Raw genomic sequence first — 19,961 nt, 5'->3', positions numbered from 1 at the left:
TGTTGTTTCACGGGCCGGATTCAATCCTTTAGCGGGCCTGTTACGGCCCGCCTGTGCTTTATATAAAAGGTATTTACAATTCCAAAGCAGTATTATGATGATATTTCACTACTTTTTAAAAAAAACTTGTGGAACCTTTTTATTTATAAATTTTCTCCTTTTTTTCCAAAATGTACTATATTTTTATCTTCTTTTTCTAGGAAAAAAGTAAGAACAGAATACTAATTCAAAGCAAAAGTGTAAATGCCCTTTTCAAAATGTTGTCAACAAATGCTTTTTCTGGTAAATCTTTGAATATGCTATACATGCTCAATATGAATATCCCATGTTGTAACAATGACAATAAAGGCATATTCTTCTTCTTCTTCTATTCTTCCTCTTCTAATTTGCTTAAGAATCTGCTCCTTGCGTAGAGTTAAAGGTGTCATCATAATTATTCTTTTAAAATTTGTTTTATTTACTTATTTTCTGATTACTTTTTCCTTCTGAACTTCTGCAGCACTTTTTGTTCCCTTGAAAATATTTCTCTTAAAAATTAAACCATTACAAAGTTGAAACTCTCATGCCAATTTTGTTTGAAATGATGAAACGTTCAACTCATTTTTCTTCTATAAATAAATTTCAAATAACTAATAACAGTATCGGCACCCTCTGCCGGACCAAAACGGTACTACAATTCCCAGCGTCAAAACGAAATGGTGTGCACTCTAAATTGCATTGATTTAACGTTCTCAGTGGCTCATAAATCACGTGATCCAACGAATGGATGATCTCATTAGTTGCAAACACTTTTCATAATCAATTTTATCGATGAGTTGTTGCAGCCCTCACCATATAATTTACGCTGAAAGTCGCTCATCGCTAAAAACGTGCCGGTCGTCAATTCAGTCAATTTCCTTCTTCTGTTGCAGAGTCTTTCAACTTTTGGACTTTGTGTAGTTCTCTCAGGCGACAGGTTTTTGAGTTTTTCCTTGCCCTCATGTTGTTTCCAGATCAGGGGATGGTGTAATAGTCTGAAATAATAGTCTGTGCAATAACCTGTGCAGCCCTTTGAGACTCTTTGTGATTAAGGGCGTCACAAATAAAAATGACTTGACTTGACTATTCCAGTGTACCCAAACCTTGCCTGCCTTGTGGATCACAGGTACTGCCTGATGACCTCTTGGATTGTCGCCTTCACCGCTTGGGTCTACTGGATCAGTTTGAGTTTGAAACAATGCAGACGTATTCACAGGTTTGAACGACAAACAGTTGTTCTGGTCATAATAAACTGGTGAGGAAAGCAGGCTCTGTTGTGGGCACAGAGCTGGACAGTCTGACAACAGTAGCTGAGAGACGGGCACTGAAAAAGCTGCGATCAATCATAGATAGATAGATGGATAGATAGATAGATAGATACTTTATTCATCCCCGAAGGGAAATTCACTTTTCCAGCAGCATCCCTAAGCTGAGAACAATCGAAAATAACTGAGAACAATCGAAAATAACACGGGAGCTGCTGGAGTGGCTGCCATTCGTGACGGCGCCGGAGAAACGATTCAATTTGAATCATGTACAAACAAACAAACAATTGAATCATGTACAAGAAACGATTCAATCTGAATCATGTACAAACAAACAAACAATTGAATCATGTACAACAAACAAACAAAATATTTATGTTTCAATAAGTGGAGTGTTAATAAAATGGGGGGAAAATAATTTCTGATACTGATATAACCAGGTAAAACTAATTTTAAGTTACCTGTCTAAATGAATGTTGTGCCATCTCACCTTTCCCACTCTCTCTGCTCGCTCCTGAAACTTTATCAAATAGTCCAAAATTTTACCTCATCTTCTCCGCTCACCTCGTCGTCCTCTTCTCCTTCCACTTCGCACTACAGAGACTTTTTAGCTGAGCCGTCTCTTATGACACCATCCCCTGATCGTTACGAACACGGAGACTCCGGTACGGTTCTGTCGGTTTCCTCCGAAACGACAGCAGTTGGTGGACAATTCATCACATCCACTACACAGCATCATCTCCAAACAGAAGAGCAGCTTCAGCGACAGACTGCTGTCACAGTCTTGTTCCACAGACAGAGGAGATCATTTCTTCCTCATGCCATGAGGCTCTTTAACTCCACCCGGGGGAGTAAAAGCCTACATTAAACCACACCCCCACATTGCATGTTACTGTATTTTTATGACAGTGTGTATTTTATGTAGCGCTATCTAAATACTCTATATCAACACGTTACATTGGGTATTTATGTATTATATTAATTTTACTTTATTATTGTTTTATTTTCAACACAAGGATACTGCTGGAAGTGTGAATTTCCCTACGGGGATGAATAAAGTATCTATTTATCTAGTATGCACTGCAAGGGTCTTCGTGTGCTCTGTAATGTTTGTCCGTTCTCTTAGCATAGTTGGTATTTTGTCCTTACCATTGTTGGTATATTATTGTAATTAAATTGTCCATTTGAATACTTGGCCAGTGCTGGTATTGATATCCGTTACCACTGCTAGTGATATATAGATATACGGTACCGTTAATTCCGGACTATAGAGCGCACCTGGTTATAAGCCGCACGCACCCATCACATTTTAAGGGGAAAAGCGATTTTGTCCATACAAAAGCCACACCTGTATATAAGCCGCATGCACCCACATCAAACAAACACGAGATAAATCCAAGCCAAATTTCAAGTCCCGCGATTAAAACTAAATGTCCTTCATTGAAACACACAGTCCAAAAATCACAGCCGCCCAAACGAACGCAAAATGATTATAGGTACTTAAAATTTGTTGCAGACCTGCAGATTCTGGGTGCCTGTTGATAGTAATCCAAGGAAAAAAGTGTATATTTCCAAAGGTAAGGGTGGGAAAAATATAGATCCATTATTGTCCGCCGTGTCCACAAAAACTCGCCTTTACCGGTCCCCACTTTCCCATCAGCGTTGGCGTTTGCTCCGCCCCTCTTTTTTAATTTGCTCGTGCAGAATAAGTGTCTCAAATAAATACATTACAAAAATATACAGTTGCAAATACATATTACACATATTTACAAAGAAAGACGGTACATCGAGAGAGTTTTCAAAGCTATAATAATAATATGACTTTCATCCTAAACCGTGCCTTTGGGAGGTAGCCTTACGCTACTAAAAAACCGCTCGCATACCTGCAAATTAGTTAATGAAATTAAAGCTGTACTCGTAAGAATCACGGCAGACCATCCGCTTTTTCCTTCTGGGTAGAGACATCTAAGTTATCTTTCACAATATCGGAAGGAAATTTTGTTATTATGGCGTCGTTCCACGCTCCTTTACTTCAATACTTCCTAGTAATATGCCCGTTTGCTTTTAACATAGTGGCTGCGTCATGAGCCTTATTTTGTGCAATTTGCACGTTGAGGGAATATTTTCGCTCATAAATTGTAATCTTCCTCGGCACATGTATTCCACCGGTCTTAATCTTACCTCTCATACTCGAGCGTTAGAAAAATTACATAAATTGGCCGCATCTCTGAATAAGCCGCAGTAAAAAGTAGCGATTTATAGTCCGGAATTTACGGTAACTATGCTTGTTGCTAGGTAATATTATGAATCATTTCTTTGTTACAAAACTATTATTTTTTTGCCTGGGTTGATTTTGAACTGTACAGCTTAACTAGCACCTGCAGTGAATGGCAGTCCAACAGGGGTTAAGGATATTTGCATTGGGTTTTGGGTGTATGAGATTTAGGATGGGATTATAAGAGGACGGTTCCTGAGAGACCAATCCATTTTTCCAACCGTTCTAGTAAGATATTATGGTTCATGATGTCAAAGGCAGCACTTAAGTCCAGCAGCAGCAAGCGTGATGAAGCGCCGGAGTCCATTGCCAGTAGCAGTTCGTTGGTTAGCTTAATCAGGGCTGTCTCAGTAGAGTGGTTAGCCCTGAATCCTGATTGCATTGATTCGAAAAGATTGTTCTCGGATATAAAATCATTCAGCTGCTGTGCCACTGATAGGGTTGGGTTAACTGGATAACTTTCAATGACTTTTTGGATGACTCCAATACCAAATATGCTAATAAAAGACAAAAGAAACTAAATATGAATAAAATGACGACTCACAACACGTGGTAAGCTTTTTCTCCTGGCTTTGATCTCCGGCAAAACGAACATCAAATGCGACAGAAACAAAATCAAAATAAATCCAAATAGCTTGCCAACATCGTTTTTGCCGTTCCATGTATTCCGTTACTCCCCAAGCCTGCACAAAATTGAGTCAATTTATTCACATTTACCGTATTTTCCGCACTATAAGGCGCACCTAAAAGCCTTTATTTTTTTCAAAAGCTGACCATGCGACTCATACTACAGTGCACCTTATTTATGGATCAATATTAAATCGCAAAGTTTTCCGACTAACTTGCAGCCGCCGACTAGATTTTCCCCCGAACGCCAAGTAGTACGCGGTGTATGCTGGGATTTATTTACCGGCGTTTCATTGGCTAACCAATGTGTCAATCATCATTTGAATCGATCACTACTGGCTAAAGTTATTCGGAGGTCAAGGGGCGGATCCTTTTTATCAGTTACAGGCTGGCATTGGCTTAAACGGCGAAACAAAGCCTGCAATTGGCCAAAAAAGATGAATGTGTATAGCACGTGGCTGACAGCATAGAGAAAGCATTTTTTTCTATTCTGAATTTGTAAATATTTTATTCTCCTGGATTTACTAAACTCACGGATATAAGAGGACATTGGCTGCACATTATTATGAACACAACGACTTCGGTGAGCTACTCCGGGTTTTATAATGTCCCTGTTTCTTGTTTCAGACTGAACTCGATGTTTCTGTGATAAGCGTTGCAGATAATAGATGGAATGGAGTGTCTATTTTTAAATTCAACTCAATTCCAAGTGTTTATTGTCATATGCACAGTAAAGTTGCGAGCGAAAAAGAAAATAGAAACTAAGGAATGGTTGGCATTTCTTGAATCCCAAGACTTTAACCTTCCGAATGATATTTGGAACGATGCATTTGAGTGCCATCGTACGGACACCGCATCCGCACGTGTTCTCGACACGTATTTGCTTCTTTGCAAGCTTTGGGAATGTTAAGGGGGTAAGAAGTTGGACTGAACTATCTGACTGTTTTGTCCACGTTCCTATTGTAGCGCCTTATCATCCGGTGCGTCTTATGTATGTCAAAAATAGGACCAAAAACTATTTTTTCGGGGTGCGCCCTATAACCCGGTGCGCCTTATAGTGCAGAAAATACGGTAGTTTCTTTTGTCTTTTATTAGCATATTTGGTATTGGAGTAATCCGAAAGTCTTTCAAAGTAATCAAGTTAAAGTAACCCTACCCAACCCTGGCCACAGAAGACAGGAACATAACATCCTCAGGGTGGCTAACGAGATACCGGAAAAGGCCCTCTTGGTTCCATCTGTGCGTAGATTTTGGAAAAACAAAACCAAAAAACATATTCCATTGGTACATTCAAAACTTTATTAATGGAACACAGTGTAGAAAGCAATTTCCCAGTCAATGCAAATGGCCTGCAGAAAATGACACCGTGAACAAAAGCCGATACAATCGAAAGAACAAAATCCGGCTCCTCTACCTTTCCGAGCACATACGTGACGGCATGCTTACCGATACCTCGCGGAAGCATTCCTAAATTCTTTACAATTTCCACCAGAGCGAGAGGTCAGACTCTTCTCCGGACGTGATAACAGTTCCCAATAATCCGTCGGAAAGAGCCGTCTGCCTGTTATCGTCGGGATCAAATTACCGCTCGACATTTGCCTTCATAACGTCTCCCTCGGCTCCGGCGCAGCGAAGATACCGACGGCGGAAAACTCAAATATGCACGGACGGTACGGAGAGACGAACAGCATGCCAGAAGAGAGTCGGAGGAGAGACGAGGGGGCGGTGGGTAGGAATAGAGGGAAGGGTGCGGGGTCGGGGGGCAGCCGATGTAAAACCCATTATAAATACAGACGGCTTTGCCGGCCTCACTATCCGTCCGGAACTGCAAGTCATTTTCTTTCTACCTTGCTCATATCTCTCCTTCCTGACAGCTTTCCACCCGTCTTAGCAGCAAACGCAAGAAAAAAATGGAAATAATGCCGGCTAAAGGAGGAAACCACCGAACCATAAACGTCTTTAAAGAAAACTCATGAATCCATCCCGTCCTTGACTAGATTCCTGCAGACTTTCACCCAAATAGGACAGAAAATATATACATCTATAACAGGGGTCGGGAAACTTTTGGACCCAAAGAGTCATAAAACAAAAATATTTGGATTTTGAGAGAGTCGCACCCTATCTTTTAAAAAGCGAATTCTTTAGCACATTTTATTTCACTGTGTGATGATTTAATCAAATCTATAAAACAATAATAATGCCAAAGTGTGTGTCCCATATCAAAATATATGTATAGATATCACTTAAAAGTTACTTAAGTGTTCAAAACAAGGTGCAAGCAAAGCTCTCTTGTAAAAATGTCACAAAATACTGCAAACGAGGAAACCACATGTTTCAGACCACAGGGAGGAGTCCGCGCGTCCTTTGTATAGCTCTGCCCATTCCTACAGCTCACCCAAGGTGCTTTGCTAGAACTTTTGGGTGTTTAACGTTAGTTCTGTGGCTTTTTGTCGTTAAGTGTCTCAGCAATGAACATAGACTGTGTTAGGTTCTCCAGTGACCCATTTCCAGGTTATCATGTATAAAAACTGATGTGTCACAGGGGCCATAAAATCCAATTACAACGGGAATACATGGTTTTTGATGCATATGATGTTCTTTAGGATGTTGTATTAACTATATTGAGCAATATTCTGGGTCAAATTGTAGTTTAGTGGTGGCAATTCCTAACACAGTATAAGTGTTAATGAGCTTCTGTATGTAGGATTATTATTCTTTTAATGACAGTCGCAACATAACATCAAAGGCGCCTTTCCAGCAGCTCCGTGTTATTTCGCTCATTTTGTGATTTATTGTGTTTATTGTCTGCTTCTATCTTCGGTGTTTTTCGTCCTGTTTGACACCTACACTTTGGATTACTTTCTATCCTATGGTTATGGGCTTTAACGCACAAAAATGCGTTCATTCGAGGAATCAACTCCTTGCCCTGAAGAATTCTCGTGCCGGCGTGATGAGGGGGCCCTATCGTGGATGGAGAGCCGAAGCTAACTAAGCAGCTAGCGGCGTTATAAGTCTTCAGTACCGTCCGTGATCACGGTGAATATGAAGTCTCTACCAAATAAGACCGACGGCTGTGCTGGTGAAAAACACCAAAGCGTACAGGGAGTGCAGTTTGCTGTGTTTTACGGAAACGTGGCTCAAGTCGAGCATCCCGGACACTAACGTAGAGCTACCCGGCTTCAGCGCTGTTAGGACAGACAAATACATAAAAGCCTGCGTGAAGCGAAAAGGAGACGGACTCGCTATCTACGTAAACACAAGGTGGTGTAACCCTGGGCACAAAGATTTCCATCTGCTGCAGGGACGTCGAACTTTTGGCCTAGCGTGTGACGTCATCCACTCCGCTGTGCCTAAACTACAACACAGCAACCCGAGGCCATCCTGTTAATAATCAACACAAGGAGATTGCTGGAAGTGTGAATTTCCCTACGGGTATGAATAAAGTATCTATCTATCGACAGGGTCTGTTGGTGCGACACCTTGACTGCAAACTGTAGTCAAGACTTTGTCCTATACATACTGGACCAGTAAGTCGCCAGTGCGGTCCCGGTTTGGCGTGTATCCATACGGTAAGTCATTGCGATTTTCTACTGTATCTCCGAGCTAGATGTACTTCAAGAACCGTATATGGCTCGCGAGCCAAGGTTTCCCGACCCCCGATCTAAAGAGTCAGACTTCAACGCGACGATTAAAAGGAACAGACGATACGATTTCTGATAACAATATGCAGATGAAGCCAGCTCCTCTTTCTCCTGCGGGAAAATGAAAAATGTTTCACACATACAAAAAAAAAAAACTCCATGAATCACACATCGGTTCTAAGTGTGTATTCCATATCAAAGCAAAGCCCGTTGATCTATATTTCTCATCATGGTTTCAAATCACGCAATTACAAGAGGATACGAAATGTACAGTCTTGCTCGCATCATCTAGAAGTGAGACTTTCCAGAGAGCTGTGGTTTTTTTTTTTCTTTCAAAATCACGTTTTCTTTTTTTTGGGTCATGCACTACATAGGAAGGAACGACTACCACTTCAGTATTACTTCACTACGTCACACACGGGTTTAAAAAAACAAACAAACGACTTTTTTACTCTGGTTTTCATTCTTTTTTGCAAAATAAATTTCAACTCGTTCGAGAAAATGAAAACAAAAAAACAGATCATTCAGAAGAATACATAGGTTCGTGATTAACTTAATAGATTCAGCCATAGTAGCTTTTTGTGTGACCAAACGCAGCCCAGCTGTCAGAAGAATGCACAAATAAAAGAGAGGATGGGTTGGTGGGGTTGGGAGGGGGCAGTACCCGATTTTCACGAGCATAGGGCGGGCCGTGTTTAAAGGCGCAGTCTCCGAAGCTGGTTCGCTTTCTGTATTTAACACTACACAGGGCGCACCGCACGATCGGGCTCCCTCTGACGCGGCTCCCTTACGAAAAACAGACAATGATAAAAGTGAGCGTATTCAAAAATACATCCATCCGTTATCTGCACCGCTTATCCTCAGTAGGGTTGCGGGGGTGCTGGAGCCCATCCCAGCTATCTTCAGGCGGTGGGCAGGGGACACTGTGAACTACATAGGGACAGACAATTTGCTCGCTCATTCTCACCTAGGGACAATTTGGTCAGGCCAATTAACCTGACATGCATGTTTTTGGGATGTGGGAGGAAACCCACGCAGGCACGGGGAGAACATGCAAACTCCACACAGGTTCGATCTCACCTCAGAACTGTGCCGCACACGCGCTAACCACTGCCCCGCCGTGCTGCCATTTCCTGGTTTAACTCTTTATGTTTTGTCCTCTGTACTGTCTTCACTTCTGTCTTTATCCATACCCAGTAAGATTAGCGCTTTATGCATTATACCAGAGTTTTTCAACTACTGCCGTGGCACAGTAAATAATTGGCGTACTATGCCGTGGGAAATGATCCAACTTGTGTGCCTGTGCGGTCTTTCATTTGGATTTAATGAAAAATCATTGAAAGACAAAAATACAGCTGGAGCAAAACTGAGTTAAGTATCGATTATTTGTCCGAGTTGGTTTTTCCGCTGCACTTGCGAACCATCGATTCATTCATCTTCAATTCTCTCGCGGCTGCTCATTTTCCATGTTCTTTCCTGTAGCGTAGAAGTCAACACACCATGGCAGGCGAAAACATGGAAAGCTTTCAATGGAGGGAGAGTAAGCTTTTGCATTAGTTATATTTAGGGGGACAACTCTTTCAAGGCTAAATATGCTATAGTGTTAGCATCCATGAGTACTTCCGCATAGAATGGACACATTACGTGATATGTCAGGGCGCACCGCACAATTGGAAGAAAATCGGAGACGTTCATGTTCGCCTTATGCTCGTGAAAGTACGGTTATTATTGTCCAGTGTAGAGAGTAAAGGAGTTCAGTAGTGGTACGAGGAAGGAGTGTAATCTGGTAAAACACAGACTATGTTTGACTTTTAGAATCTCAAAAATGTACAGTAATCCCTCACTGTATTACGGTTTTCGATGCTAGCGGATTTTCATCGTGCATTGTATTCTCCAGCAGACAACACACAGCAAGTGCTATCACTAGGCAGCTAGCGGAGGGCTATGTGTGTGTGTGTGTGTTGGGTGGAGATGACCGTCCGTGTGCACAACTGTGATAGGCCGGTCTATGCTGTCAGTCAAACAGCTAGGGTGGGCGGGCGCACAAGTCAATGTGTTCACCCACCCAAAACAAACTGAAGCAAGGCGTCAGGTAGACTCTTAGCAGCTTGCGACATTGAAAAGAAATTCAGTCAGAAGAGCGCAAAGAAATGCTGATCACCACTGAGTGCTCCATGGATTGTTATAGGAGCGGGGGGGGCGCTTTGTGACGCACCGGTCAGACGAGGTGGGGAGTTCCTGGCCCCCGCATGGGGGAGGAGCCAATGCCCCAGCGTGAGAAAAAGACAGAAGAAGAGAAAGACGAGGAGATCAGATTGGAGAATGAGAGGGACAATTGAAAAAGGAGGCTAGAGGACGCCTGGAGCGAAAATATTTCGGCTAATTTGATGGAATTCACTTAGTTAAATACCTTAACAAAATAAATCTACCCCCGTGTGGAAATGCCTGACTCTTGTCAATATCTTCCTTAAATTAAGAAACGAGCATGCATTGTTAGGAGAATGAAGTTTGTGTTTGGTTAATGGAGTCAGATCACCAATTCGAACAATTTGGTAAACGCTACATTTTTAATATAGTTTTTCCCCTAACACTAGGCTACGTAACAACTCTCACGAGCCACCCCTGCCGAGCTTGTATCTCACCAACGCCAGATCCGTTACCCAACAACTCTTGGGAAACCGCTACCTTAGTGACTCTTGTATAGAAATCATCACAGAGACCTGGCTCACCCGGAGGATCTCCAATGCTAGCATTCAGCTCGCCGGCCGCTCTCGAAATTGCTTTTTTTTTTACACTGAAAGCAGAAGCCCACCAATTTTCTTGGTTATGACAATAAAGACCGTTTGTTCTACTGCAATTCTATGCTGTACGGGACTTTGTCACGCAACCCCGTGAAAAACGAGGGATTACTGTACTGAGATTCAAAGATCAAGGTTACTCCGAAACCAGATAAGTCAGTTTAGATTTTGCTGCAATAAAATGAAATAAAAACAAAGTAGTGGCCCTCCCATTAAATGTGGGTATGCCCGGACGGGGCGGGGCCACTCGTACATCAGCAGGCCCAATTTCAGCGTGATAAAAGCTGAATCTCTCGGATAAAGTGAACAAAAACGGTGCAAATTCCACAAAATATGCCCAGGCAGTAGTCGTGAAAGGAAAGCTAGCTACAAAATCTCCGATTACTCCGTCACTGATTGGTTCATGTCATCGCTCTACTCTGGGGAGGGAAGGTGCTGGAGGTGTGGAATGAAGGAGATGTCATTTTGTGTGCGTGTGCATTTTGTGAGCGTGTGATGACGACGTTCCCTTCAGTTCTGCATTTGTTCAAAGAACTTGTAGGTTGGGTTCTCGTAGCCGTTCTGCTGCATTTTCGACAGGTGGCGCTCTTCGGGGGTGACGGCGGCGTCCACCTGGAGGGGGAGCCAGAGAAAGCTCGATCATACACGCGCTACACAGGGTTTCGAACGCCTTTTGCACTTTTTAAGGACTTCCGAAGCTAATTTTCCATTTTTTTCCCCCCGTACTATTTGAAGGAGAAATCCAGCGGCGATCAAAATTAGCTTAAACCTTAGTTGCAAACCCTAACTCTAGCCCCAACATTATTTCCGAACCCTAAAATAGGTTTAAAACCATAATTTGTGAACCCCTAACCCATAGCCCTATACCTAACCCCGTTTCAAACTTTAACCCTTGCTCTAAACATATTTTGAAACCCTACAATCAGTTTGGAACCCAAAGATGGAGCTCAAACTTGAGTTCCTAACCCTGTTTTAAACTTTAACCCTAGCTCTAAACCTATTTTGGAACCACACATTGTTTACAACCCTTATATGAAGCTCAAACACTAGTTCCTAACCCTAGCTGTGACCCGAACCCTGTTTCAAACCGTAACGCTAACTCTAAACCTATCTTTATAATCCTAATATGGAGCTCAAACTCTAGTTCCTAACCCTGTTTCAAACTTTAACCCTAGCTCTAAACCCATTTCGGAACCACACATTGGTTACAAGTCTAAATTGAAGCTCAAACACTAGTTCCTAACCCTAGCTGAGACCCGAACCCTGTTTCAAACCGTAACTCTAACTCTAAACCTATTTTAGAATCCTAATATGGAGCTCAAACTCTAGTTCCCAACCCTGTTTCAAACTTTAACCCTAGCTCTAAACCCATTTTGGAACCACACATTGTTTACAAGTCTAAAATGAAGCTCAAACACTAGTTCCTAACCCTAGGTGTGACCCAAACCCTGTTTCAAACCGTAACGCTAACTCTAAACCTATTTTTAGAACCCTAATATGGAGCTTAAACTCTAGTCCCTAACCCTAACCCTGTTTCAAACTTTAACCCTAGCTCTAAACCTATTTTGGAACCACACATTGTTTACAACTCTAAAATAAAGCTCAAACACTAGTTCCTAACCCTAGCTGTGACCCGAACCCTGTTTCAAACTGTAACGCTAACTCTAAACCTATTTTTAGAACCCTAATATGGAGCTCAAACTCTAGTTCCTAACCCTAACCCTGTTTCCCGTTTCAAACTTTAACCCTAGCTCTAAACCTATTTTGGAACCACACATTGTTTACAACCCTTATATGAAGCTCAAACACTAGTTCCTAACCCTAGCTGTGACCCGAACATTGTTTCAAACCGTAACGCTAATTCTAAACCTATTTTTAGAACCCTAATATGGAGCTCAAACATTAGTTCCTAACTATAAACCAACATCCAAGACTAGTTGTAACCCTTGTCCTAACCCCGTTTCAAACTTCAACCCTAGCTCTAAACCTATTTTGGAACCACACATTGTTTACAAGTCTAAAATGAAGCTCAAACACTAGTTCCTAACCCTAGCTGTGACCCGAACCCCGTTTCAAACCATAACTCTAACTGTAAACCTATTTTAGAACTCTAATGTGGAGCTCAAACTCTAGTTCCTAACACTAACCCTGTTTCAAACTTTAACCCTAGCTCTAAACCCATTTTGGAACCACACATTTTTTACAAGTCTAAAATGAAGCTCAAACACTAGTTCCTAACCCTAGCTGTGACCTGAACCCTGTTTCAAACCGTAACGCTAACGCTAAACCTCTTTGAATCCTAATATGGAGCTCAAACTCTAGTTCCTCACCATGAACCAACACCTAACACTAGCTGTAACTCTAGCCCTAACCCTGTTTCAAACTGTAACCCTAGCTTTAAACCTATTTTGGAACCACACATTGTTTACAACTCTAAAATAGAATACGAAAATAGGAAAGAAAGAGAGAACAAGAGGAAGTGAGAGAAAGAGAGAACAGAAAAAGTAGTGAACAGACAGAACAGAGAAGAGCAAAGAAGACGGAATTAGAGACATGGAGAAATGTTTGAGCGAGAGAGTGAAAAACAGAGAGAGAGTGAGAGAGAGAGTAAAAGGGATTATAGATAGAGACAAAGAGGGCGGAGAAGGAAAGACAGAAAAAGATAAGGACGGAGAGAAAGGCAGAAAGAAAATAGGAATGAAAGAGAACAAGAGAAAGTGAGAGAGAACAGGAAAGGAGTGAACAGCGAGAACAGAGAAGAGCAAAGAAGACAGAATCAGAGACATGGAGAAACGTTAGAGCGAAAGAGTGAAAAGAGAGAGAGGGAGATAGAGAGAGAGACAAAGAAAGCTGAGAAGGAAAGACAGAAAAAAATAAGGACAGAGAGAAAGGCAGAAAGAAAATGGGAGAGAGAAAACAAGAGAAAGAGAGAGAACTGAAAAAGAAGTGAACCGAGAGAACAAAGAAGAGCAAAGAAGAGAGAATTAGACACGGAGAAACGTTAGAGCGGGAGAGAGAAAGAGAGAGCGAGAGAGAGTGAAAGAGGGAGATAGATAGACAAAGAAAGCGGAGAAGGAAAGACAGAAAAAGATGACGACAGAGAGAAAGGCAGAAAGACAATAGGAAAAAAAAAGAGAAAACAAGAGAAAGTGAGAGAGAACAGAAAAAGAAGTGAACCGAGAGAACAAAGAAGAGCAAAGAAGAAAGAATTAGACACGGAGAAACGTTAGAGCGGGAGAGAGCGAGAGAGAGCGAAAGAGGGAGATAGATAGACAAAGAAAGCGGAGAAGGAAAGACCGAAAAAGATGACGACAGAGAGAAAGGCAGAAAGACAATAGGAAAAAAAAAGAGAAAACAAGAGAAAGTGAGAGAGAACAGAAAAAGAAGTGAACCGAGAGAACAAAGAAGAGCAAAGAAGAAAGAATTAGAGACATGGAGAAACGTTAGAGCGAGAGAGAGAGAAAAGACAGAGAGAGAAAAGAAAGAGTGTAGACCGGCAGCCCCGAATTCTGACCTCGATGACTCCGTGGTGGATGGAGGTGTACTGCTTCTTCCTCAGCATCATCAAGGTGATGACGATGACTGTCGCTATGACGACGCCGCCAACCATCAGCCCGATGATGGCGCCCTTGTTGGAGCCCACGTCTTCAGCAAAGAAGACCTGGAATGGAGATACGGGTCTTCTCATTGGCCGGCTGGGATACAGTAAGGTAGGATTCCTAACGAGGTTCTTACGGCTTAGGGCTGGTTCAATTCCGAGACTCTTGGGTTCCTGTACAGCTTAAGGCGGGTTCAATTCAAGACTTTATACGAATTTTTTACGCATTACTTGGCAGAAATTTTAGCCATGGCGAAAAACCATCGCCGGAAAGCTCCTTTAATGAAATGTCCCCTTTCTGGGCATGGTCCCAAGGAAAGGTCTCTGTCCGAAGTTTCCATGTGTATTGTGGGTAGACCTGAAACTGCTAAGGTCCGACTGAAACCACATCACCGTTTTAATAGTGGTCCCTGTTAAACAGGGGAGTCAAACTCATTTCAACTCAGGGGCCACACGATAGAACAAACATTCTCTCGGGGGCCGGACTAGTAGATGAGAGAGACCGAAAAAAGAGAGAACGAAATAAGAGAAAAATAGGGCGAGAAAATGAGAGAATGTGGGACAAGGAAAGAGAAAGGGAGAAAAGAGAGAGAGAAAACGCGAGTAACAAAAGAGATAGAAAGAGAAATAGTGAGAGAAGGGGAGAGAAAGGTAGAGAAAGAAAGAAATCCAAAGAGAAATAGAAAGAGAGAAGGGTAGTAAGAAAGAAGGGGAAAGCAAGAGAGAGAGAGAAAAGGAAGAGAGAGCAAAAGAAGATAAGACACAGAGAAAGAGACAAAGCGGAACAAAGAAAAAGAGAGACAGAGAGAGAGTGTGACATATAGAGAGTGAGAGAAAAAGAGGAAAAGAGAGAGAGAGAAAGAAATACAGCTACAGTGTCTTTGTGAGTGGCGCCTGGGGCTTTGGCAACATCAAATGGAAATATCTCAACCTGCAGCCCGTTTTTCTCGTGCGCTTCTCTGAGCGTTGTCTCGCGGGCCGGATTCAATCCCTAAGTGGACCTGTTCCGGCCCGCGGGCCGCCTGATTGACATCCCTGCTGTTAACCAAGACAACCCGAGGATCTCTGTACAGCCACTAGGGGGCCTGTTATTGTGAAACCCAGACTTTGAACTGTGATGATTTGGCTTCGCACACACCTACGTTGAAACTCCATCGAGAAGTTATAGATGAGTCCGATTTTATCTCCATACCATACGTACTCATAAAAAGAACCATATACGGCCCGCGAGCCAAGGGTTCCCTTTCCTCAGGTTACATCATAACCTTTTGTATGGCAACAACCTAATATGTTAACCAGGAAATGTTGTGGATTGGGAGTCGGCTTGACATAAGGAGAACGCATCAGGATATAAAAAGGGAAATTCCCGGCTTGTTTATCCCGAGTGTAAATGTCAGCCAATGTTATTAATGATCACCTTGGGCTGCCAAAGAATGGCGTTTTTCTTTGCCAAGTCTTCTTGGCAGGGAACATGCGGTCGAGCCGACCCCAACAACAATTCTTGGAAATTGGGAGTCGAAAGGGAACAAAACATTCTGTCTGGTAGCGTGCATTTTGAGATAAACACGTGCGAGAAGGACGGGCAAAGTAATACGAGATGCTGTATTAGGATATAAAAAGCCAATTGTCTCTGAAGACGAACGAGACTTCTGTTTTGTATGCTGATGAAGATAATTAAACGAGTTCTCCCTCCTACGCCAAGACTCCTTGCATCTTGTTGTTTACATATTTTGGGGCATATTTGCTCGGGCTGCTCCAGAATAGAAACCGTTCAGTCGGGCTTGCAAGTGTCGATGAAAGCAAATTTTGGATGGAGTTCTTGAAATATCTTCAACCTGTTTGCAGAGGACTGCTTTTGGAATCCCGTCTCGGAAAAAGGTGAGTTTGTTTACCAGTTTCTGGTGGTGCACTTCGTATTCCGTACTCCGTCTGTCCCCCTTTTCCAGTCGGAGTTCCGGAATAGAATCCATCTTCATCCCGGTCACTATAAAGAGAAGAAGTTATCAATTATGGATTGTGACGTCGTGCACTTATATACAGAGGACGGAAAAAGTGAAAACAGCCACCATTCAAAAGCCAGGGTATTTACATGTAAACACAGGGTTCGCACACCTTATCTCAGATTCACTTTGCGTAAAAAAGGTAGGCATCCGTTGCCAAGTACTTTTCAAGCACTTTCAAGACCAATGTTGAACATTTTCCAGTACCTTCAATGGAAGAAGCCAGTTTCGGAGCAGACCGTATATGCCTCGCCCCAAAGATATATACAAGAGCGCAGAGGGAGACGTCGTTTATTGATATTCGTCAGCGTTCAAACAGCGTTCTCATTCGTCTAAGAGACAATCAGCTTTCTTATACCCCTCCGGAGCCGAAAGATCACGTCAGACATATCACGTGTGTTTTTCTCTTACCGGGCGCATACTTCCCGGAATCGACAATGTTTTTCTCAGAATGTTTTCGTCTTCTTTCGATTCTCCAAAATTACACTATTTTCCAAGAAAATAGTTGGAGTCGCCCTGACCCAGCCAAATTCCTTCCGTTTCTTCTCAAACTCCCAGCGAGCTCCGCTAACACATGCTCATTTATCTACAACACCAGCGCCAATCAACAGAACATTTTTGGGAAATCAACCTTTGAATCAGTCACTATTGGCTTAAGCTTTTTGAAGCCGAACTAGGTTGTGTCGTTTTTTTTTCTCCAAAACAGTCCCTCACAACTCTCATAAGCTAAGGACTGTTAAAAAAAAGGCTTGCAATTGGAGGAGAGTGGTGTCAATCAAAAGGTCAGAGGCTAACGGCATTATTGGATATTATCTGACGAGTCCGTTTATTTTTAAGGGGAATTATGCCATGAAACAAACTGATTAATACAAGGATTGTCAGGCCATGCAGAAATGATTTTAGGCGGATTTTTTTTTTCCATCTGTCAGAATTCTCAAGTGTAAGTTGATTCACTGGACGGTCCTGGATGTAACAAGTACATATATGCAATAAATGAACTCATGATGTGACTACCAGGGGACTTATTGGTGAATAGCGCCGACTTTAACGTTTTTGGCTATTTTGTTTCAGCCTGATGGGCGTGATTTTGTTATGAGTACATTTTGAAACAGGATTTCTATAGCTTGAGGCAATTTTTTTTACCAATAGCTTTGTTTATCAACAGACTGACAGGCCCCTGGCGGGCCGTCGGAACGCTAAGCCGTTAATATAAACTCCAAAAATCAATCACTGAGAATTCTCTCATCCAGACAGTGGGGTCTAAATCGATCTCTTACACGTGGGAGAGCTTTTTAAAAGTTGGCTAAAAAAATACACCAGGCATAAGACTTTTTGGAGAGGGGAAGGGGCCAGAAGAGGAGGAATTTACCCGCATTCGTCTCTCTGGCCGCGTTCCTTCCCTCTGAAGCCCTTGCCCCACTATACTGTATTTTATTTAAGTCACAATGGGTTGGACAAACACAAAGAAGAAACGCCCCTTTGCCCCTCCCCCTGGGGCGGTACCAACATTTTGAAACAGAGAAACATGATACAATCTGATTAGAAATACACACTTTTGAGGAAATACGTTTAAGCCTACTTTACAAGACCCACCTGGCCGAGTGGGGACGCCTCTATCCAGACTGGGGCGGGAATCCACAGGTTCCACTGTTTGGAGGAAGAAAACACTCGAGTTACCTTTTGAGGTCAAGGTTATCAACCAATATCCGTTTTTAGCGATAGCAGATCAGCAAACGTTGGACCATCACCTTGGTTATCCGTGTTAGCCTGGTTGAAGCTCTCGGGGTGGATAAAGCCGACCCCTTCCAAGCCGACGGCGTCCTCCTGAGTCAGTAGCTCGGTTTGTCCGTCTCCGAGCTCCTGATCGGGCATCAGAGCGTCGTTTCCGTAGCTCACCCTCACGTCTGTCTGCAGGTTGGCCAGCTGTTGGGCCATCTCGGTCTGTTCCCTCTGCAAAAGTTCTGATGAGAAGACAAGGTCTCTTAGCAATGTTTCCCGTACATAGGAAGATTCTGGTGGGCCGCCGAGGTTTAACTGATCCTGCCAAAGTCTCATAAAATTTAGTGTTATCGAGGTTGAAATTGGAAATCAGCGCCAAATATATCATATAAATCTATATTTTCATTCAGTTTTAATCATCACACTTAATTGGTTATACAAAGCAGTTATCACTTCAGATTTTTCAGTTTACAAAAATATTGTACATTTATACGAAATAATATTGCTGAAATATGAGTCTATATATTCATGCAGTTTTAATCACTTCAGATTTTTCAGTTCATATATTCTTCGTGGTTTGCTGTCCCGCCACAGTTGGAATGCCTTCTCAAGGTCCAATCCATTATCATCATAGAGTCACCAGGAATATAATTTACCGTAAATTCCGGACTATAAGCCGCTACTTTTTTCCCAAACGTTCAACCCTGCGGCTTATTCAGTGATGCGGCCAATTTATGTCATTTTTCTAACAGCCGCCAGCGGCGCTCCAGTACAAAAGGTAATATTTAGACCGGTGGAATATGTGCGCCGAGGAGGACTGCAACTTCTTAGCTTGTGCACAAATTAAATTAGCGTAGATATATCCTCGTCATGCAAATTGGAAATAGTAAGTCACATGACGCAGCTTTCAAGCTATAAGCAATCGATCAGTCCGATAGAGATGGAAACAGAGCTACTGCACGTAAACTTTGCTTAGCGAGCGTGTTAAGTCTCGTTCCTATACTAGAGAAGACGACTTTGATGACGTCATTTATAGGGACGAAGATGAGGACGGTTTACCAACATTTCTGCAAATACGGTATGTTTTTTTGACAGATTCGTCCACTGTTGCGAGCGTGTTGCTACTAGCGTTTTGCTACCCTTCACAGGCACGGTTTGGGGATGAAAGTTATAATATTATTATTAAAGCTTTGAAAACTCTCTCGGTGTACCGTCTTTCTTTGTAAATATGTGTAACCATGTATAATATGTATTTACAACTGTATATTTTTGTAATGTATTTATTTTAGAGATTTATTCTGATTTGTTTTCCACGGGCGAATCAAAAAGAAGGGTGGGGAAACAACGGGGGCTGACGGGAAGTGGAGTAAAAGTGGGACACGTTTGTGGATGCAGCGGACAATAGTGGATATATATTTTTCCCACCCTTACCTTTGGAAAAATACTTTTTTTTCCCCCTTGGATTATTTTCAACGGGACCCGGACTCTGCAGGTCTGCATCAAACTTTAAGTACCGGTATCATTTCCGATCATTTTGCCGGTTGTGGTTTTTAGACTGTGTACTTTACATTCAGTTTCGATCGCGGGACTCAAAGTCGGTTTTGGGTTAATATTGTGATTGTGTTACATGATTAAATGTGGGCGCGTGCGGCTTGTGTAAGTACAAAAGCTGCTATCCTCTTAAAATGCGGTGGGTGCGGCTTATAATCAGGTGCGCTCTATAGTCCGGAATTTACGGTAGTCCATTTTGGCAGAAAAGTCCTTTTCTTGCTAGGAGTATTCTTTTGTTTATTTTCGCTTCAACACACGTGTTTTCCTTGCCTGCGTGATCTTCCGAAGAATTTCTCCGCCGTTTTTTCGTGCCGGAATTATTGGCGTTGTTACCACTTTCTGTATCATGTTTCGAGTTATTACTGACACTGAAGAAATTACCAATTTCTTTTCTGATTTGCACCTAATACCAAATGTTTTTTCTGAGGCATACTTCTCTCTCACTCGACAAACGCCACCACAATGACGT

General features: G+C 42.3%; 1 protein-coding gene across 2 annotated transcripts in view; it reads right to left on the bottom strand.

The window, feature by feature from the left end:
* Window positions 1-9,528: 9,528 nt before the first annotated feature.
* Window positions 9,529-19,961, bottom strand: part of appa (amyloid beta precursor protein a) — a 71,255-nt gene continuing 60,822 nt past the window's right edge. For both annotated transcript variants that reach the window (XM_088330501.1, XM_088330502.1), the window contains 5 exons: window positions 17,971-18,183; window positions 17,816-17,869; window positions 16,115-16,206; window positions 14,139-14,285; window positions 9,529-11,236 (listed from right to left, as the gene is read on the bottom strand). In XM_088330501.1, coding sequence (XP_088186627.1) covers window positions 11,135-11,236; window positions 14,139-14,285; window positions 16,115-16,206; window positions 17,816-17,869; window positions 17,971-18,183 — 608 coding nt within the window. In that variant the 3' untranslated portion in view covers window positions 9,529-11,134. The remainder of the gene's footprint in view (window positions 11,237-14,138; window positions 14,286-16,114; window positions 16,207-17,815; window positions 17,870-17,970; window positions 18,184-19,961) is intronic.

The sequence above is a fragment of the Urocampus carinirostris genome, chromosome 3 (assembly GCF_059441175.1).
Source record: "Urocampus carinirostris isolate Australia breed hairy pipefish chromosome 3, RoL_Ucar_1.0, whole genome shotgun sequence".
NCBI lineage: Eukaryota > Metazoa > Chordata > Actinopteri > Syngnathiformes > Syngnathidae > Urocampus > Urocampus carinirostris.
The sequence above is the reverse complement of the archived record's forward strand: the minus strand, read 5'-3'. Positions and strand labels throughout refer to the sequence as shown.